Source organism: Ischnura elegans, chromosome 5, assembly GCF_921293095.1.
Source record: "Ischnura elegans chromosome 5, ioIscEleg1.1, whole genome shotgun sequence".
NCBI classification, from domain to species: Eukaryota; Metazoa; Arthropoda; class Insecta; order Odonata; family Coenagrionidae; genus Ischnura; species Ischnura elegans.
Genome location: NC_060250.1, coordinates 37,695,399 through 37,717,509, shown reverse-complemented (window position 1 = coordinate 37,717,509; position 22,111 = coordinate 37,695,399). Strand labels below are relative to the sequence as shown.

General features: G+C 36.8%; 2 protein-coding genes across 2 annotated transcripts in view; both read right to left on the bottom strand.

Moving 5' to 3' along the window:
- Window positions 1–1,089: 1,089 nt before the first annotated feature.
- LOC124158742 (lysophospholipase D GDPD1-like) overlaps window positions 1,090–22,111 on the bottom strand; it is a 35,135-nt gene continuing 14,113 nt past the window's right edge. The window contains exons 5-7 of the mRNA XM_046534011.1: window positions 17,961–18,094; window positions 5,646–5,763; window positions 1,090–2,254 (exon numbers count right to left, since the gene is read on the bottom strand). Coding sequence (XP_046389967.1) covers window positions 2,126–2,254; window positions 5,646–5,763; window positions 17,961–18,094 — 381 coding nt within the window. The 3' untranslated portion in view covers window positions 1,090–2,125. The remainder of the gene's footprint in view (window positions 2,255–5,645; window positions 5,764–17,960; window positions 18,095–22,111) is intronic.
- Window positions 10,827–13,201, bottom strand: LOC124158741. Its single transcript, XM_046534009.1, has 2 exons — window positions 12,939–13,201; window positions 10,827–12,559 (listed from the first exon to the last, which is right to left on the bottom strand). The coding sequence occupies exon 2, from the start codon at window positions 12,447–12,449 to the stop codon at window positions 11,163–11,165; it is 1,287 nt and encodes a 428-aa protein (XP_046389965.1). The 5' UTR covers window positions 12,450–12,559; window positions 12,939–13,201; the 3' UTR covers window positions 10,827–11,162.

Genomic DNA, 22,111 nt, shown 5'->3' with positions numbered 1-22,111 from the left:
TATTTTGGAGGTGTAAAAAGAATTCATTAAACCTTAAGGAATCTGATTAAGGAAGTCAATTAAAGCAGGTATCCTTTGATCAGAGCCCAACTATGTGTCATGCCATGGTTAACCCTTTAACAGCAGCACACACACTATAAAGCTACTCATCAGATGCAAGGGAAAAGTGAAGGACTTAGTATGTACATGGGACAATAAACTCTTTTACTTCATAGTAATAGCTATCTAAAATAGTAAAAGTATGAAATAAACAGGGAAAAAGTATGACTCACTAATGGTCTGGGGATAAGACAATCCCTCCCAGAAAAAGTGAGGGTTCGGAAAAGGGGAAGTTAGTCCACAGCACGATACAGGGAGGACGATTAAAGGTATGTTCACAGCAGCCTACCATACCATCTTACTATACCATTTTTCTGAACTGATGGCGGCTGACCTTGAGCGCACTCGAAACCCACCCACTCTTCTAGCCAATCACAGGAGAGCGATAGTAGAAAGTGTATAGGAGCCCGCAGTCTCTCTCCGAACTCCGTGCAGTGCAGATCGCTCTCCAGCTAGCAGTGTTGCCAAATTGAATAGCTCAGCGTTCATCCGAGAATCTTCCGCCGCCCCCGAAAGTACCGTTACTCTCCAGGCTGGCAACGCCGGTTGGCCGGATGGAGGGGAGCGGAGCGGAAAAGGGAAGGGGTTGGAGGGGAAGGGAGAGGCGGAAGGAGCAGCGCTTCTGATTGGCTACTTGCTATTTTCCACCCAGCCGCCATCAGTTCAGAAAAATGGTATAGGTACATACACAGCAGCAAAAGGGTTAAACTTATCTTTTCTCTACCTCGGCATAATTCAAATGCATTCTCATCAAAATGATGGAATGAATAAAACCTGTCCCACTTTGGCAATCCCATTTCCACAAGCCTGCATGTTCTAAGCCCCACTCTCAGTACAGGGTTCCTTTTGAGGTTAGTCCAACCTCATGATAAGACTTGACCTTGAAAAATATTTATCATTGAGGTAAAAACACAAGGCACTGTAATAACTATAGCATAACAATTTTCTCAAATTGCTAGAATTCACTACCAAGGTGAGACAGATAAAATATTTTCATGAAAGCAAAACAACTGTATTGAACAAAATTACAGCACAATTCAAACATACAACATACAGTTAAAATAATATTATTCTAGAACAGCCATCTGTGCTAATTTGTTTAGGTTTTTGTGCAGTTATCTAGTAGGATTTTAACAAATATGTGAAATGAAATATATTATGAATCATATTTTTTTAAACAACATTATAAGTAGAGGAGGCCAGAATGAACATCACTCAAACTCAAAAAGTGCTACATAAACACAATTTTATCAGGAAAATATTTTAATTTTTAAGGAAATTTTTAACTCTCATAACTATTGCTTTTCATGCTCTCTCCAAAACATTTCAACATTACAACTATTGCAAAAATTTATTTTGCTGATCCTCAAAAATTGGCCGGATTTATTCACAAAGATGCAAAATACTTAACATAAGTACCTATCACATTTCATTCAATATCTTGTAAACAATGATCACCTGAAATTTTCAATAAAATCTAGTAACAAATCAACAATAATTAAATACTATAAGTAACATATAATTGGCTTCCCTAGAAAAATATATTTCAAGGGCTAAAAGTAATATCAGTGCAGATCTTATCACATGAGGAACTGTTGCTATCACTATGCTGGACATAAATGCATTCAAACAAGAATGTACACAGCCAAAAAAAGTTTGAAACTGCTCAACAAAGAATTATAAAACTGAAAAATATATTTTACGCCAGATAAAACAAATGCGCAAATAACAAGGACATATAATATTCTGGTGACACACTGATTATCTACTGACAAGCCTACTAATAAAGTTGGTCTCTTTATGGCCAGAGCAGCAAATCACCTTCATTTTTGGCACAGATCAATCCAGTGCATGGAGAGATTCACCCATAATTACAGCTTCATGGCAAAAAAACTTTACTACTGATTCATTCCTTGGAGGACGACTATGGCAAAAATTATTTTGATTTACTCAAGACAAATCTCCATCTTATCACTGATTCTCATACTTGGAATACACTCTCTCTACCCCCTCCTATAATATCCAATCAGTCATACTGAGGATTTTCAACAAGAAATTTCTTCAACTTAGTAGGGTAATCCGTCATGACTCCAGTGACTCCCATTTCAAATGCAGCCTTGAATTCATCTTCATAGTTGAGAACCCACAAATAAGTCTGAAATTAGAAGAAAAACAAATTTATGGAAGATATAATTCCAACACAAGGGCGCTTTTACGAAAGAAAGTAAATGCATTTTCTTATTTTTAATATTTGGGATACATTCATAAAAAATTTTTAGCAAAACAATCAATTTATATGCTGACAGTTTCCTTCAATACTGCTGAAGAATCCAGCAGGTGACATTGGGGAGCTCTTAAACTTCTGTCACAGCTAGATACACCAGGGTTGTTAACAAATTTTCAAATTTCAGCCACATGCTGTAAGTTAATAACTTAGTAGGAGTACCTCATCATTTAGTAAAGGTGATAATGTCTTAGCAATGGAGCTATATAACACTAACAAAATAGAAAATGTTGGCTTACAATGAAGAATATACACCATTTTAAAATGACAAACATCTTATCTTAACCTTATCAAAATCTAACTTGATATGAAGAACCAACAATTATGAGTAGGTAATGAAGCACAAATTTCATGACAGTAACACAATAAAAGATACGGAGCTTTAAACTACCGCAACATCTTATGTTTTGAATTTCCAAGCCTCCTTACTCCAACACTTTTTGACACAGAATTAATGCCCATAAAAATGCCCTCCTCTCCTCTCTCCCTAGTAAATGAACAAGCATATAACATCATCAATGCCACGTGACATATTTTAACAAGCTACATTTACAGTGAGTCCTCGTTCTACGTCACCCCGTTTAATGTCATTTCACGATAACATCACGAAAATTTTGAGATCGCCATTCGTTTATCGCACCTTCGCTTCGTGATAACGTCAAGTCTTTTAAATTTCGCGCGAGAAAAAATGCGAAGCGGCATGTTGTTTGTTTTGCAGGCGGTAATACAGTCAGTCTAAACGAAGTGTAAAACGGTGTGTTTATAGTCAATTGCGATAACGGTTTAAGCAAATTTTCTGCAAAAAGAATCCTTAGGTAGGTGCGCAAGGTTTTACTTGACATAATGGTTTTCAGGAACCTGAAAAGTTATTTCAAGGAATTTTTCTGTGTAGAACTCTGAGTTTTTGTCGTCACTTCTTTCGCCGTGTTCACAATAATTTTGGTTCCTGTAACTGCGACGATGTTTCAGCGATGATGATGCCCCAGGCGACGCTCGCCCGGGCAACCACCATAGCGAAGCCGAAAAGCAAATGCGGGAAGATACAAAAATGGAGAAGGATTTACGTCACTGCTGCTATTGTCGTCGATGAAGACAGGAATTCGTATTTATGCCATAGTTTGGCAATCCCATCGTAAAAAATGCCCCATAAATGATGCACTAAAATTTTTTCGCATAGGAATTGTGAGATCTAGGAGCCAATATTCACTTTAAACATTGTTTCCTATGGGATATTATGTTTCGATTAACGTCATTTCGTTTATCGTCAAATTTTTCAGGAACGGTAAGTGACGTTAAACGAGGACTCACTGCATATCATCACGAGTAAGTATGTATGAGATTTACTACAGTTGCAACCACTACAGGAGAAAAATTATGAGAACTTGAAAAGTGTAGGTGACTAAAGAGTCAACAGAGGGTAACTATTTCAGTTGAAATCATTAAATCACACAATCAATAATAAATTTTCAAAAACTGAATCCCTTTCAATTAATCACCACTGAACTGGCAGTAATAATTACAGTGGACTCTCCTTATTTCGAAAAAACCGGAGGTTCGTAATAACGAAGTTCGTATCAACGTTTCTTTTAGGAATCATCGGAAAAAACAGTGTTTTATAAACACGATTAAATTACGCAGAAATATGTTTAAACAGGAAAATTCGTTCCAGTTTCTCAACAGAAGAATGCGGCACGACGCAATCGAGGGTTGACATCTTCCCGAATGCAGTAAGTCCGGTATTCGAACTGGATGCGTACCAAGACCTTGTTCCTAAGTTAATAAACCTACAGTATGGCCGCCGAGAGTTGTCCGATGACACACAGAATGGTCTAGGTCGGGGTAGGGGCAAGGTTGCCAGCTAAGAAAGGGAAACGCCTACAAAGGGTTCCGCGAAGAAAGGATGCGGAAGGGACGCCGCGGTGCGCCTTATGCAGTTGACAACGTTTTAAGACAAGGCGAGGGTGCGTTTGAAGGACAGCGATTGGCTGTAAACCATGGTGGCGTAGGGTTATCCGCCCCTCCTATTGTGCCGTCATCGGGCGACTCTCGCCGGCCGGACTGTATGAAATTGCATTGAGAAGTACGGTTATCCTACAAAATGCAACGCTGCATCACAATCGTACTCTAGCTCACGATATCACGAACTGATCTAGCTGGGCGTGCGACGCAGCCGGAGCCGAAAAAATCACTCTTCGCGGTAAGGATGAACGGGCGAAACGCTGAACAATACCTAAATTCACACCGGATTCAATGATACTTTGTTCAGATTGTGCCCAAAGTGAGAGTTCCTCTACGCCAAGCCAAACCGCGAAGTGTCGGCCAAATCGAAAGGTGCCAAATTCGAAATTTGAAAATTTTGAATGCTCATATCTCTGAAAATTCGTAAATCGAATGTGCGTAGGAAGAGGACTAACTGTATGTCCAATTTACGAGCGGTTACGAGTGGGTCACCATAGCTCCACAGGAATGAAACTTATTATATGATGTAGCGTGTACACTGAAGAAAGAACCATAATTGACGCTCTTGGGCACAGTTCACGAGAAGAACTTAAATGCGGCGCGATTATTATAACTTAGCGTAGTGAATATCCACCTAAATGCCGTTGATTGTGCGTGGAACTTCGTGATAAAGTTCATTTTATAGCCGCCGGGACCGGGACTGAGGTTCGTTTTTTCGTAAAAACGAAAATTTCACAATAACGTTTCCTTTACTATAGCTTGGATAGGCCTTTTCGTCGGGACCAACGATTTGCTTCGTAATAACAAGAACTTCATAATAACGTTGTTCGTATTAAGGAGAGTCTACTGAAGTTGTTTCAGCGTACCTTTATGGATTATACTTGACATGATGAAAAGTAAATTAAACTTTGTTATTCCACATCAATATTTAATGCACAACCTAGGTTTTGACGTGGCACGTCATCGTCTGGTACGGATGCACAGAAGACAGTCACAAAGAGAATAAACATTCACACACAAAAATTATTTTTTTAAATCACAGAAACGCAACGGTCTGAGGATAGGGGCAGGGGTGGAATTCCCTGGGGTGGAGTTTGTCCAAAGAGGTGGGGAATGGGTGTAGGAGTATGGAGAGAATTTTGGATTTCCATACTCACATTGTCTCCAAAAGAAGGGGGGAGGAGGTTAGCGGCACGTGGGTCGGGTGAAAGGGAGGAGGGGAATACCAGGACATCCATAAAATCATAGTTTTCATACACAACACAAACATGCGACTTTTGAGATGTGACAGAAATAAACTTACATGTATTCCCCTTCTGCTAAGGTGCTCAAAGAACGACTTCCTCATCACCAAGAAATCAATCAACCGCACCATAAGGGTTTGAAATGGAAGATATGCAGCACTTGGACTGCTCCTTTTCCTGAGATAAAAGAGAAGCAAATCAGTGAAATACATACATATAATTAATATGTGGATGAAGAAAATATTAGGAATATATACATAATATAAAGGCATATGAAAATACTTGTTTTAAAACTAATTGCACTGGTATGAAATACATATAAAAATTTATTGTGTTTTACTAGCATTAATTACAAATTTGGGATTATATGCACTTTATATTCCATAAAAAATAAATATATGCATGATTTTAAAACCATACTACAGACTAACGAAATGCGAAACAATTTAAGAGAGTTTACGCAAGAAAAAATTCTACTGATGAATTTTGACTAAATTACATAACAAAAATAGTTAGCACATATTTCTAAGAATAGCTAATGCAATAATGATATTTATTTGGAAAACTACCACATATTTAAAGAAAACACACATGTAGAATCAGAAAAAATGATTTGATTTGGTGTTAGGATTAGTGGATTTATGCATGCAGTTTTGATATTTACACAATTTGTAGATCTCAAAACCCCTAACAGAACTCTTTTACAATTGAATTTTTAAAAGCCCGGTTTGACGAGGGTACTAAGACAACACAAATAGACACAAAAATTTACACAACCCACCTGTATGAAGGCAAGAACAGAAAATACGACCTGTTTTTATTCGGTTAATTCTAAAACCACAAAGTTCTGATACATTACTGCTACCATTGCAAATTATCAATATATGCGCAAACATTCCACAGACAAAGAATCATTTCCCCTAACCAGGATCCTAGTGCACATCGAGGTGACCTAAGGTAGGTCATTAGCCAGCCTGAGGGTATTTCTTTGAATAATATATAAATTTAAACCCAAGCAAGTAAATGCATGTCCAACCAGACCTTCCCCCAGCACATTTTCACTTAATGGTACCTATTATAATAGCTTTTTTTTAGTATGCTTAGACATGCCTTTAAATATTTTCAATATTGTTTCACACATAAGAAAAGATAATATATTCCTATCACAATTAGTAAAACTAGGGATAGTAACAAATCCTCTTGATGTAATCTTTGTTTTAATAATCCAATAAAATACCTAAATGCTCCAGTATAAAAAATACAAAAAAAACTTATATGCAATTTCTACAAAAAAAAAAACGAAATACTCATCTTCAGTCAGAGTGATTGTATTTTAAGGTAAAGAAACTGCAATCAGAGATGTTTAATGGCATTAATATTAAATATGCTAATTATGTGCCCTTTTCATTAATTAGATGGCTAAAAAATCAATTAGAATCAAGTGATGTGTTATGCATTAATGAAGCATTCCTGAGATCATTTAAGTAAGTTTACAATTAAAGTCATCTTATATTGTATAATCACGTTACTTCCAGATCTCTTTGATACACCACTCTCATTTAGTTATTGATCAATAAGTGAAAATGAAATACAATTTTGAAAACAATAAAGATTTATACAGAAATACATAAAATGCAAGTGAATGTAATTAGCCTCATCACTTTTATGGCATGACCTCTGCAGCATTGACTATTAAGAATGGCTTCTTCAAGACATATGCAGCAAAATTTCCATAAAAAGGCACACAATTGCAGCATATTGTTAAATACATGCAAAGGTGACTTCTGTTAATGTTGTATTGAGTACTCTAATAATTGAAAAACAGGAATGTTACAGGCATGCAGATGTTTTAATGCCACTATTCATAAATACCGTATAAGCTTGTGTAAGAGGCGCACCGCTATTTTGAGGATCGAAGCTATAAAGAAAAAAAATTTTGCGACATTTTTTTTTATCCTATCGTGCGGTGTTGCAGACGTATGCCTGGAATTTCGACAGTTATCGAAATGTCCTCTTTCAGTACTATTTGAAAGAGGAAATTTTGATAACTGCGGCGGTAATAGCGGCATTAGAGGGAGTAGAAAGAGTTCCGATCCTCTCTTTGCATACGCCATCGCTCTACGTTGCTTGTCCTACTCACGAACAATTTTGTTTAAAAGCTCTCGCAGGAGTATTGCAATAGAATTGCAGCCGTGGAAAATTTTAAGGCAAAACACGACAGGCAAATGGCATGAGCTTTCCCAAGAGATTGAACAACAATCGGGGCAATCTCAGCGCCGTAGGATAATAACCACGCCGTAGATTTAAGGCCCCTTGCACACGCACCGATTTTGGACGGCCGGTAAAATATCGGCCGTCCACATTCCAATAGTGAACAATGGGAGAGCATTGGAGCTTGCACACGTACCGACCACACGCCGGCACCGGCAAAATGCCGGTTAGCTGCCGGCTATTGTCACTGTGGATCGCCGACGCCGGCTCAAAAACTTAGCAACGTATCGTTTGACCGGTAAAAATCCGGCGTGTGTGCAAGCATCGCTTCGCCGGTAAAATATCGGCCAATATTTTACCGGCCGTCCAAAATCGGTGTGTGTGCAAGGGGCCTAACGGAACTACACTCGGCTCTCCATCAGCTAATGCCTCTGCCGTTTTTTTCCTTTCCGAGACTCCACAGGAAAATATCAAGTTACAGGGGAACAATGGAAACGTGTTTCATCCCTACCCCATTCCACCAACTGACCTTTTTCGGTCTACCAGGTTCCATTCCCCGAGTTTCTGGAGGTCAAATGCTACGTGAGTCACCTTCTGAGCTCGAAGATATCTCGATATCTTTCAGCAATTGTATGACACGCACGAGGTTCTAAAAAGAATTAGACCTAACGCGACGTATATCTTACAGCATTTAAGTTTTTTGAGCTCTAATTGATTGACACAAAGATTTATAGCTAAAATAAGGCTACTAATATTCAACATAGTCCAAACAGCACAATTTCGGAAGAAACAAGCGTAGCATAAGCGCATTCAAACAAGACGAGACGGACTGGAAACTCAGGCAACGCAAACTGCGTATATCACATTGCTGCGCCTTCGCCCCTCCGCTTTAAAGGCAACGACGTCACATGCAAGATCGGACGTGTTCTTCCCTTGCTCCTTCGCTCGTAGCTTTAAATACGGAGGGGAGGGAGCTCTCTTCCCCTCGACCTCTCCTTCAGCGCTCTTCACTTATAAGCATTTCCGATTTCTTCTATCCACCATTAAGTCCAACAATGAGCACACTCGTTCGAATTTTTTCAACCGCAGGTTTTGACACCAATATTACTATATGCAGTATAAATGCCGCGGGATGCCCACTCGTGGCAATAAATTTAGCGCGCGCTCCGCAGCGAATCACCCCGCGCGATCTTTTCAATGTTCACCTCAGGGGTACCGACGTGACGGCGCGATGCTTGCAAGAAATTCAAACAGGAGCATTTTAAAAATACGTCACTAAGGGAGAAACTCCCCTGCCTGCCGCTTGATTTTGACCCAGGGTTTCAGATGACTGACTCACGCTGAAAACCAAGGCCACTCAGTTCCCCTTGAACTTGCAACCGGTGAAGGGGAGGGGGGGAAGATAGGAAGTTTGTGTAAGAGGCGCACCCCCATTTTCGGCTGCAATATCTGGGGAAAAAAGGTGCGCCTCTTACACGCGCTTATACGGTATTAAAGTTTCTTTACTGAAAAATATTGTCAATCGGACTATAAAAATGAAAATATTGTCAATTTATCATGTTAAAAAACAAAACAAGTCATTTAAAACCCTGCAATATGCTGACAAAATACACGGACAAATTTTAAAAATCAAAACCACAATATCAATGTATGTTCATAACGCTGGGTATTATAACTCCCTCTGAGAAAAGAAGGAAAATATGGTACGTTGGTACATACACAGTATGAGTACATAGGTATATAGTTTTCTTACCCTTCATAAATTAACACAAATAACACACAAGTACCTGATCATATTCGAGGAAAAATAAGAATACATATTTTGTTAAGGGAACATCTATGCATTATTGCAGATAGGTTGAATCTTCATACCCCATCACAAAATATAACAAAATCGACAACCTTACTTAATTAATTCAATGCAAGAAATTTGAAATACTAAAATCTTTCCAATGTAGTCCACCAGACAAAAGGATAAATTGCAACCGACTTTCTGAAGGGCTAAGATTCAACACCACACGTCCTGTCAGACCTTGAAACATACCTATAATTTAGCTATAATGGATCCTTAATAGATGGCCTACAAAATTTTTTTATCACATTTAACTCAGATTAAGTTCAAGATCTTTCAAGAAAAAAGACTAATGTATACATTTCTAATTTTGATCTTTTGAAATAAATACACGATTAAAAAAAAATTAAACTGAAGCGTAGGTAAGCTCAAGTTTATTGTTTCATGCTCTGGAGAACAATGACTTCACTACATTATTGTCCGGTCTTCATATTAGAATACAGCTACTGCATCCATCAAGAAGGCCTGCAAGACCTTTGACCAGCATTGCATTGTGAGAAACAGGGAGAGTAAGTGAATGAGTCAACTATTGAACAGGTAAGTAAAACATTATGGTATAAGTAGGACCAGTTCTCTTCCCTCATACGAATGAATCTAAAGTGAAATATTTACGCTGCGGAACTTGAAAAAAAAACTTAAATGTGGAGGCTAAGACTACACATCAGAACACCATTACATAGTAAAGCAGATACTGAATAAAAGGGCAATGCTTGCTCTATATGAGCACTTTCCATTATAGGAAGGAAGCACAACTCAAGCATGGCTGGGCAGTTCAGGCTTAAAACAAATAAGACAACTTTACTCATGATAGAAATCAAAACTAATCAGCATCACTGGTCAACATTCCTAAGATTGGTTTAACGCAGCTCTCCACTAAATTATCCTATCAGCTAATATTTTCACATCAAAACTAATATGTACTAATAAATAAATCACTGCAATGGTATTAAATGACGTGAATTACAGAAATAGCTGGATAATACTAAGGTAAAACCACCAGTAGTTGACACCTTAAGGATTTATATGTCTGTTTGTTAACATTACTTAAACCGAATTCACTGTAGGGGAAACTTAAAGTTACTGATAGCTGTACAAAGTATTCCTCTATCGTACTGTCACAAGAATAACATTAATAAAATGAATGTGAATTATTATTATTATTTTTTTTGTTAACGGGCACAGGTCTAGTAGTTGACACCAAGCGAAAACAAGAATATTTAGTAGTTGACACATTTTATTTTCAGTAGTTGACATACTTTATAAAACTCTTTATTTCAATACACTCTTTATTTATTGACACTCTTTAGTAGTTTACATATGTTTTAAATGAGAAAAGGTTTAATAAATGAATTTTGCCTACTTTGTATGAATACAGGGATGAAATGAATGATAAAAGTTGTAGAAAAATACAAAAATTGAATGTTAACGTATTACATAACTTAGGCTCATTCTCTAGTTAATTAAGTTAAAAAAAATGAATATAAATTGTGCTAAGCTATCAGAATGCAAGAAGTTAATCCCATAAAAATTCAAGTTCCGGGACTGAGTAAACATTTCTCGTGGTACTCATTTTTAAAGGCTCGTCAATGTGGTATAATACAGTTTCCCATTCGTAGTCCAATTTATCCTCTTTTTCTGGCCATTTCCAGAGTCTCCCAGATTTTTTCATAGCTGTAATAGTAGCAGCTGTTTCACAAACATCAGTTATAACCCCCGGAAATAACTCTTCTTCATAAGAAAAAACTACATACTCCCCTACTTTCCTCTCTACTGGTTTCTTTAGGTTTTTCTCATGTATGTTTTCCTCATCGCTCTCATCTTTAAAATCACTGTCTGATGGCACCTCTTCTATGCCAGAGTTAGAGCTGTCTTTGTAATGAAGCACCCGCTTTGCAGTCCTTTTCTTATGCTGCCGAACTTTATCTTGTTTCGCTCTTTCTTTTTCATCTTTTTTCCTTTGTCTCTCGGCAGCACGTTCCAGTTTTCTTTTTTCTAATTCTTCCTTTTTTGCCAACTTCTTTCTAAAATAATCTTGACACAGCTGTCCTGAGACAATGGCAGGCATTTTCTCCTTCATTGATCGTTTTTGTTTTGGTTCATTCTTGTCTTTCTGGAAAAAAAAGTGTCTTTTGAATGGGCTGGGGATTTCTGCAGATACTTTAGAAGTTCCAGCTTGACAAAGATCAGTATGATTAATACTATCTCTAGCAGGCTTATCGATACAAGTAAGGTTGTTCGTTCCAGATGGCATATTGTAATCATCAGTGGTATGATAAGTGGACTCATCGATAGCACTAGGAGTGAGTGTTGCAGATGACAGGTCCCCATCCACAATGCTTAGGTTGTCTGGCTCATTAGTAGCACCAGATGCATTTAACAAATTACTTTCCAGTTCTAATTTTGTCTTCTGCCACAGTTCAAAGAGTGAAATATCTTTTTCCTCCAACTCTTTATTTGTATCCCTGTTACAAAATATTTTGAGCTTGCTTTCTGGAATACTCTCATTGAGAAATCGAAGTCCTTCTTTTAAAAATTGTCCACGTTCTTTGGCTTTTGTGACTTGATTATCACCTTCAATGTTTAATGGGAGAGTGATAGCTTCTGGGTTCCATGGAAACAATCCACATTTTCTAAAACCATTTTCCAGGATAGTCACTTGTAGCACATTGTCTATAACTTCTTTCAAAAGTTTTGGAAATTCTTTCTTCTTTAAGACTGGAGCCTCCAAATTGGATAACCTCCATTCATGTACTTTCTTCTTCCAGTGCTCTTTAAGAGTCCTGAAAACCGAAACATCCATCGGTTGCAAGAGATGCGTCGCATTTGGGTACAGTGCAATGAGAATGATGCCACAGCTGCTTCCATTACCTCTTGAGTATAATTTCTAAAATTTCCCTTTGTTGGAGGCATCTGAAAATGAAAGAGGGAGTAATTCAGAAGTTGACACATTGTAACTCCAATAGTTGACACCCCCTGTCAACTATTGGATACAATACTTTGAAAATGTTTTAGAGGTTATAATACACAGTTCAACAATGTAAGCAGTTAAATAACACTCAAATAAAGCAGAATTATTAAATTATATTACTCCTGAGTAGTTGACACACGGTGTCAACCACTCAATACTATGTCATCTAAAGTTTCAGTAGTTGACATGATGCCAAACAGCCATTTTTTTTTAATTTACAGGTTATTTTGAAAACTGTTTGTATACTTTAGAGTCTAAAACAAAGTATTAAACATCTCCTTAATCAAAATTATAATTGGTGTTTAAATTTTCAATGCTTACCTTTTAGCTTGTTCTTAGCAAACTCCACAACGAAATCACATTAATCAATTGAAAAACATGGGCTGTTGTCATCAGATGATTGTGGTTAGACTGCTGTTAAAGATGGCGGTACAGTAGTTCACATACACACCACTAGAGAGCTACACTACACAGACAGAAAAATATTAATCATCTGGCACCTTTATTCCTCTTGTTATTGTATTTTTTTATTATAAGTGTCAACTACTAGTGCAGTGTCAACTACTGGTGGTTTTACCTTATGTAAATTAGGCATAAACTCTGCCCTGAACACCTTGAGATTTCAAAAAAATTGTAATAGAAGAAAAAAGCATAAGTTCATTTATATGTCCCGTTACAATTATTCTTTGTAGTTGAAAATAAGACAGTTAAAAACATTAAATCTATCATGGTCCATAACGGGAGTTTTCCTAGGGTTTGCAATCAAAAAAGCCTATCCTTTTCTTCAACTAAATGCCTATGCCTGCACTTTGACATTTCTCTATAACAATTATTAGCGGATGGAGAAGACCATGACTACCATTGACACCACAGAAGGACACATACAAGGAGAAAGGGAAAAGTTTGAAGGAAATAAGCACAAGAAAGCCAGCTGTGAACCTAAATGAAGTCACTGAAGTGCACACAGAGAATGAACTCCACAAAGGGGGAGAAAAAAATTCATTGAGTAAGCAGTTAATTTCATAATTAAACATCCATTCTTTACATACTGCATGACAGTTATACTCTTTCTAGGAAAGATTTATCCTTAGAAAATATTTAAATTTTTGGAAATGTTGCAGTAATATATTACACATAACAAACTATTACTCAAGTTTGATTGACTTTGTGTACAAGTGGTAATAATAGTAACTCCTAATAGGCATGTATCAAATGTGGCTTAGACTTAATCCATTTCCTGGTACTTTAATACACTTGTATGAAAATTTCTTCATTGTATTGAGAGAAAAACCTAACAACTTATATTAAACCCATACAATGCTATGGACACCGGTCATGTTATTTTTATATTTATATGTAGAATTTTGAATTCCACATTGACCTTGGTAACCCTTGTGCTTAAATCCCTTATAAGTAATACTGCTCATATGCCTCCACAAGCCAATCCAAAGAACATACCTATATACATATGCAGTTCTATGATATAACCTCCAAGTTGAAGAATGCCTGATGAGATAAAAAGAATTAAATCTACTATCCCTTCCGGATTATCAAAATTAAATATCTACAGCCTTCGTGCATTTTAAAAGAGATTGTGACCAGAATCACATATGATACAAAGGAGGCTCAGTTTAACAAGTGCCCCTAATCCCCGGAAAATCATTTGCAACATCAAGCACTCATCATATCCGAAGGTGAAGGATGAAGCTCCTAAATTCCCATGTTCACCTTCACTTACCACTTTCCTTTCTTATCAGTGCTATTTCACTGAGCGATAAGATTACATTTGCTTTAACTCGCGTATTCGTGTATAAGTTTGCATTTTTGCTGGCCTCAGTGGCAGCAGTGCTAAATCCTTGCCTGCCAAACAGGTCACGGGTTCAAGCCCTGCCTGGTTAGGTTGTTCCCATTCAGGGCATGGATATTTGTGCACATTTAATTATTAACTTGTTGAAAAGCTCTGATGTAAAAGGATAATATAGTGCTGTTTTTGGAGATATGGTAAATTTAAAAAATGCAATATTTACTCTAAAATAATTATTGGCCCTCACTTCCAAACACCAAAGCTCCATGACTATTTGACGCACAATTTGTAGCAACGTGATCACAGATCTGGGATTGTCCAGGTTTGGCAAGATGCATCAAATCACTGTAAGATAGCAGAAACTATATACTATACTCCAGACACTGAGCTGCAGTTGCATGGTGGGCTGTCGTAACGGGATACATTTCCATGAGCATGCGGCTCAATCCAAGACACTAAGAAACAATAAGGGGCAGGTATTCCCAAAAATGTTTCAATCACAGGACTCATACATAAGCCATATGGATAAAAAGTCAACTTTAAGCAAGTAAGACGTAATCTATTGCCCTTGCCCATTGTCATCAGTCAAGTGTTGCTAAACTTTCCTTTTAGCCCCTTGAGATTGAGAATAACCAAGACAATAGGGTAGTTTCCTTCATCAAAGAAAACGAAAGGCATTGATTGCAATTAGTTACCCACCATTAGTGTATTCATAATATACAAATTATTTGGTTTTAGAAATCCCAGTTTAGACGAATGGCAACTTGGTCAACTTTAACCGCATTTGAAAAAGGCCACATTGGCACCCATGCGATGCCACTCCACGTGATGTCACAGGGACCTAGATGCTATACGAGTAGATAAGAGTTTTACATCGTCTGAGATTACCAATGCATGCATGAGGCACAGGGCTCAGGGAAACATCTCTTAATAATCACCTATTAAAACTGCCTATGGTCGAAAAGTTTCCTTCATTCGATAGGGTATGAATAATCCTTATTTAAGCCACGCACTACCTGCTAGCAGGGTACTCCGCTACCTGCTAGTAGCCTGCATCTCAGCGGCACACACATCCTCGCCCCAAGGTCACCTCACTTTGCGACAGTGGGAACCAGAATGACATCACATGGGATTTTCCCAGCATTCATACCTAGCCGTCGTGTTTTCGCGCGCTTGAAATTTTTCACTTTTCATTTAACCGCAAAAAAGTAGAGATCGCCATTTAAAAATCTTTAAGTGTGAAATTCGTACTCCAGGAGTAATCTTACGGTTTAGGCAATAAAAAAATAATGGGAAACCATCCTATTTGGAATTGATAGTTTGAGGCGTGACTTGGTGAAATTGCTTATGTTAATTTAAAAAAAAACTTGTAAATTTTGCATAAATGATTTTAATGTCGACCAATTTTGTGGCTGTGCAACATTGTCAGGTGGAAATACAGCATACAGGAAGAGTATGACTTAACATCATATGCTAAGTCAATAAAGTAAACTTACCCCTACTGACTCAGCGCATTTTTGGTCATACTCCTCCTGTATTCTGTATTTGCACCTAACGATATCACACAGAGACGAAACTGGTCATTATTAAAATTATTTATGTGATATTTACAAGGTTTTTTTGATTCAACAAAATCTGGTATAGAAACACCTTCTGAAATCATGGAAGAAGAATCGACAGATGATGGTAAAAAAATCAATCGACGGCAAAGATTACTGGTGCTGGGAAGGTGATTAGTAAGCTTTCTGATCGTGTATTTCCCAACCGGACAACCTCATGCAAACTCAGCACAACCCTGAGTTAACTCCACCCTTTACCCACATCATCACTCACTAGTGTCATGTAATTGGCTAGGATCCTCTTCGCCTTCCATTCAGAGAATTCAGATTAAAGAAACAGAACAACATAACACTGCAATACTACAAAAATATACGCCAGGGGAGGCTATAAATATTCAACGAGTGTACCACCTGTGTGTGTCGACATTTTTCGAGATTGAGACAGCACTCAGGTAACACCATGGATTTATACCGCATGAATTGGTGATTGAGGACCAAGAATTCAGCTTCAAGAAATTAGAAAAGGAAAATAAAATATATTTCCAAGTGATAAGATGGTTTAGTGAGCATCACACAGCCTGGCTTTGAATATAACGTTGTAACAATTAATTTTGAGTTACATGTGAGTTGAGTGTTGATGTGACACTTGGTGGGATAGGAACAATGAGGCAAGTGATGGTGGACGGAGATTATTGTGGATGGCGATGGGGAGTATGGTTGTAAAAGTTGTGGCGTGTGGGTGTGTCTTCACTGCCAAGAGTTTTGCCGTGGAAGCTTTTAAAAGTGTTTTAATTTTGTGTCAGTGACGTTTGTGTTTTAAAGTGTGATAATAAAAAATATTAAAACGTGGTGGCAGCCAAGATGAGCAATAGCCGGCGTGGTATTGAAATACTAACATGATGCTCAGACTATTCCTAATGTAGATGTGGCACATCTAGCATTCAACATTGCAATTGACTGACGTTTATTATAGAAAACAAGTTAGGAAATAGTGAAATCATTGCCCAGCACCAGCACGGCATCAATCAGTTGGGCATTGTCCCAATCCGCTTAGCGCACAACCTCAGCAAGTTGTCCACAGTGCCACTGATAAACATCAGGCAGCCCAGCATACAGACTGGGTCTCCTCCCCACATGAAGCTAAGCTAGTCTTAATGTTGCGGATTTTTGTGAAGACTCTGTGCCTGCATGCCGAGTATACAACCCAAAAGCTGGGTAGCCATTCAGTTTAGTGCTGCCAAGCACTTTAATGGATGAAGTTGTATGTGTTGTGTTCCTCATGCTTAGACGCTGAGTGGCTGGTGAGAAAAACATTATACACCTGTTTTCTGAGCTTTTTTTTTGCCATCACCGGCAAAACGGGTGCTCCGGTTTATTTTCAAGTTCCCTTTCAAGCTCCCATTTATTTTCAACTAGTTAGGTACCACTCTGATGAGATATACCTCGTAGATATCCCAAGCACATTAAGTGGCAAGGACTTTTTGGCCTTGATTTACATATCCATAATTTTTTACACATAAATCATATGCCTTTTGGTGGAATATTGCCAATCACTCATTAAAACGCGATTCTTGCAACATGCTATAATCACTAAGACAAGTTTCCACTGCACTTGTCTTTAATTTCTCTTAGTACAACAGTAACTACAAAATTCTAATACCTCTACAAGTAGACTTCTTAAAGAATCAATCATTAATATATTATATAAGAGTATATAAAACACACTTTGACTCCAGCCATCCGCATTTGCAAAAAGTATAACCTTTTAGGGCATCTTGCAAATTTCTTTGGAATAATCATAGGAAATAAGACTTTTTTCACGGAGGAAGCCTCTAATCTACAGGATAATTGGGAAAGTCCTATAGACAGGGGCACATAAACTACGTTAATGACCCACCTCGTAAATGGAATGCATGCCAATATTAGAATTAGTAGCTTTCACAAGGAATAATGCTATTATTAAGGAATTGATAATCTCACCTGAGGTAAATTGAGGGTAGAAATATCTCCAAGTGTGTTTCTTTCAAAGGGAAAAAAGGGAGAAGCCCAGAATACAACAGTAAAACAAGATGCATTACCCCTTGCATTGAGAAAAATAGGTTGATTTTAGAGTTCTGAAACAGATAACATGGAATTACCAATTACAACGCTACATTCCCACTTACTTTCTCTCTGATAATTAGCAGATAATAAAGAGGAATTCTGGTTATGATGCACCACATTATAAATGACTTCATAGATTAAATCAACCTTAAAGAAAGTATTTTTAAATAACATCTAGCAACATTACTAGATAGATACATATACAAGATACACCATGCATTCACAATAACACATTTGCTCAACCAAAAATTTCTAAAATACCAAAGATTTACCAATATTACATACATACAACATAGGGCAGATTAATAGCAATGGCTAAATTATACCAAAAATCCAACTGAATTCATGAACAAAGAAGTAGAAATGTTCTAGATATTCAAGAGAAATTTCGTAATATCCTCATTCCTTTTTCCTTATTTTTTGCTCAAATTGCACTAAATGAATACAGTACAAAACACTGCTAACTTATTCACTTTCACATCCCCCTTACCTTTACTTCTAATCTTCATAGCGGGCTTCCTTTAAAAAAAAATAATAATTTCCCACAGCTGCAAAGGCTACTCAACAATCAATTCTCCTATACTCTTCTCAGATTTAGTTTTCAAAACTTTGACATGACGTGCCATTCATACTAATACATGTGACCAGTGGCAAATCAAGAAATCTAATTGTAATAGGTTCTTGTGGTAAATATAATATATTACACATTTTAAAAATTTGTTTTTCCTAAGCTGGACTATTTCCAGAAATCCAGAAAAGGTGTAGCAATTTTTATAGCAATCTTAACTAATGCTGATACACTTGATCATTTTCATTTCCATCTGGAATTAGCACTGTTATTTCAGCAATAGCACCATTATTTCGAAAACTTAAGGTGGGTAGTTTATTAATGGAAGAAAATGATAGATGAGGTAATTGACATAATTTTGGACAAGGAATTTCCTCGATTATTAAATTTTGCAGGAATGACAAGATCAAAGGGTGATAAAACCACAATTAGTGTGAGCAATCACTCAATTAAATATACTCATGGGGCAACATATTCAATTCTCATGAAAAGAACATTGCTCTGTGCTTACGAGACATTAATTAAGGGGCAGTTTCCAAAAATGTTTTTACTTGCAGGACTCGTACATACATAAGCCATAGGGATAAAAAGCCAACTTTAAACCACCACACAAATTTGATACCCAAAAATTGATGCAACAACAAAAAATGTAACACGTAGCATGCATGACCTTATCTATTCAGGGTTCCTAAATAAAAGTCACAGAGGCTTTCTTCAATATTAAAATGGATGATCTTTACCCAGCCGAAAAAATATAAAACAAAACCATGAGAAATAACAAGGGCACAGCAGGAAAAGTATTGTGTATCCATCCCCATGAGATATTTTAAATATTCTTGGCTTAATAGTAGGTATTGGTGAGGTATTAAGCCATGCAAAATATTTAGCCCATATTCACAGTAATTTTGAAGTTATACATGAAAACGTGATTTCTAACTTTTTAAAATTTCATATTTACTTTGCTAGTGAAGAACTGAGGAAATTGAAAATATTTAATTATAGAACTTCACCTGGTGAGTGATGGGATAACTCACAAGGTATGGACAAGGTACAAAAAAATAAAATTTTACAGTTCCAAGGGTGTCACTGCATTAAAATTTCATCAAGGCATTGATATCCAGCATGAAGATAAGGTTCATGGCACAGATCAATAAATAAACAACACAACCTTGGTATAACCAGAATCAAGAGACATTGATTCAGTATTGTAAAATTTTGTGAATTGCAACAGATAGCATTAAGAAAAGGAAATCGAATAATTTTCTCTCAACTCGATTTCCACATTCCTCAATTATAAAAGTTGCTACTCCTACCACTTGAATGTGTGTGAATCCCACAGTTATAAAACAGAAAAATATATTAATGAAGTAGTTAGTAAGCTCAAGATTAATACTAAACCCACTACACACTTCGTAGCTGCCCTCTCATTTCAAATCTTGATGAATGCTCCAATTGTTATTTTCTTTATGAATCCCACTTTGAATTCCAATCATCAATTTATCAACCATTATACTTTAAAATGGAGGAGGAATAGGGTTTTTCACTCAGACAAGAAATCGCAATTCATTAGAAGAAGACAGTTGGTGAAGTGGAAAGACAAGTAACGAGGAAAAATATTTTTTGCAAACCAATTTACATGACTTAGTCCCATCATTTAGAGTTTCAGTCTATTGCCTAGTTCAGGGAGTAACGGCCAAAAAAGGAATCCATCACTTGAGTGTAAGCAACACAAAACCATATGAGACCGATGCAACAGGTTAATGAGTAGTTGAGACATAGATACCCACTCAGTGACATCAATTTATCAGCAAAAGTGTTAAGGCCATCGATTTTTTGCCACAAATAGCTACAGAAGTAAGCAAGGAATCATAAAATGGAAATGTAAAGGTCTCTTCATTTTTCAAACTGATCACAATCGGCAATACCAATAATTGGAGAACAAGCCCATTGCCTCATTACCTCTTATCCACACCTGATATTCTGTGGCAATGATCAAAGTTTTGCACAGGGAGATAAGTTACTTTCCAAACAAGGCATTCTTTCACCTTAAAGGGCTATCAAAAGGGGCCCTTCTATTGTCTTCTTTCACGGATAAAACCATGCTATGTAGATCTTTAGCTTTTCCTTCCACTCTAATCTCCTTAATGTACTCTCACCAAAATGTCTTCAAGTCTCCCCCTAATGATGATATTCCACGGTCATTGAAGTAATTACTACGTACATACATTTATTAGAGATTTCAAGGGTGTTTGATTTTCTATATTAGATGGTTTCCACAAAGCCAATTAAAATCATTTTGATACTATGATAATGAAATTTTAAAAATTAAAACAGCATAGACTTCAACTACATTATTATATAAATCTATCTTTTTAAAATGAAAATATGATGACCATTTTTTGGAGAAATTTTGCAAGTTAAAAAGGAATGATTTGGTCGCAGTATTGCTTAACTTTCATTATGTAAGATCAAAACTAAAAATATAGAACTAAGCCATGATTAGCATTAGAACCATAATGACAGGTGAGAGGAGACAGACAATAAAATCTCAGGTTATACCCAACCCTATAACAAGCACAAAATTGCAATGACTCATGTTTTGACACTCAAAATAACATAAACACAGAATTTTAATGTATCAGATGTGGAGTGGTGGAGCAAAAGTGATGATCCTTCTCCATTATTATTACAACGTTGGATCTAAAGTGAAATCAGTTTCAAAAAATTCCAATGCTTTTGATATTCCAATATCCAGCCTACTTATTTCATTCCGTAACTAACTAAAATTAGTAAACTTGTTATTAATTGATGTGATTGAATAATGTACAAACACACTTTTAACCATGACAGCTTTTTAATCCGAAGCACAATCATTTGAAACTGGTAGCTTCAGCTATAAATTTAAGCAATCCAAACAACAAGCTCTAACAATCTTCCACAACCATTAATGTAAAAAAAATTACTTCAATGTACACACTAAACATGTAGGCACTTAAAATAATAAAAACTAATACAAACAGCTAAGAATTAACACAAACCACCAAATACCTACAACAAGGACTACAAATTAAGTATAATGAAAATACTAGGAGTAATGAATGGGACTTAGGTCGTCCATAAATTGTATATGGTGAATTTCACAAACGTTATCTCCACAATCAGAAAAAATACTGCAATGGAATTTTGCATGCCAGCGACAAAAAAGGAAAATTTGATAGCATTAACTAAACGCTACACCAACAATGTCAAATCCAGCCTAACTTTTCATAAACCTGGACAAGAATTAGTTTTGTTACTTTGCTAAAACTAGTGGCCAAGTGTCTGCCCAGTCTAATCCACATAATCATTTTCACAACAGCAAGAGAAAATAGCTAAATTGGCATTACGATCCTACAAAGATCAAGTCGTAAAGTTTTCAAGATTTTATCTACCATAGCTTTTATTCCCATTGGCACTTCAA

Bases quoted from the DNA above. Each gene is read 5' to 3' on its own strand.
- LOC124158741 (XM_046534009.1), bottom strand. From the start codon at position 12,449: ATGGATGTTTCGGTTTTCAGGACTCTTAAAGAGCACTGGAAGAAGAAA.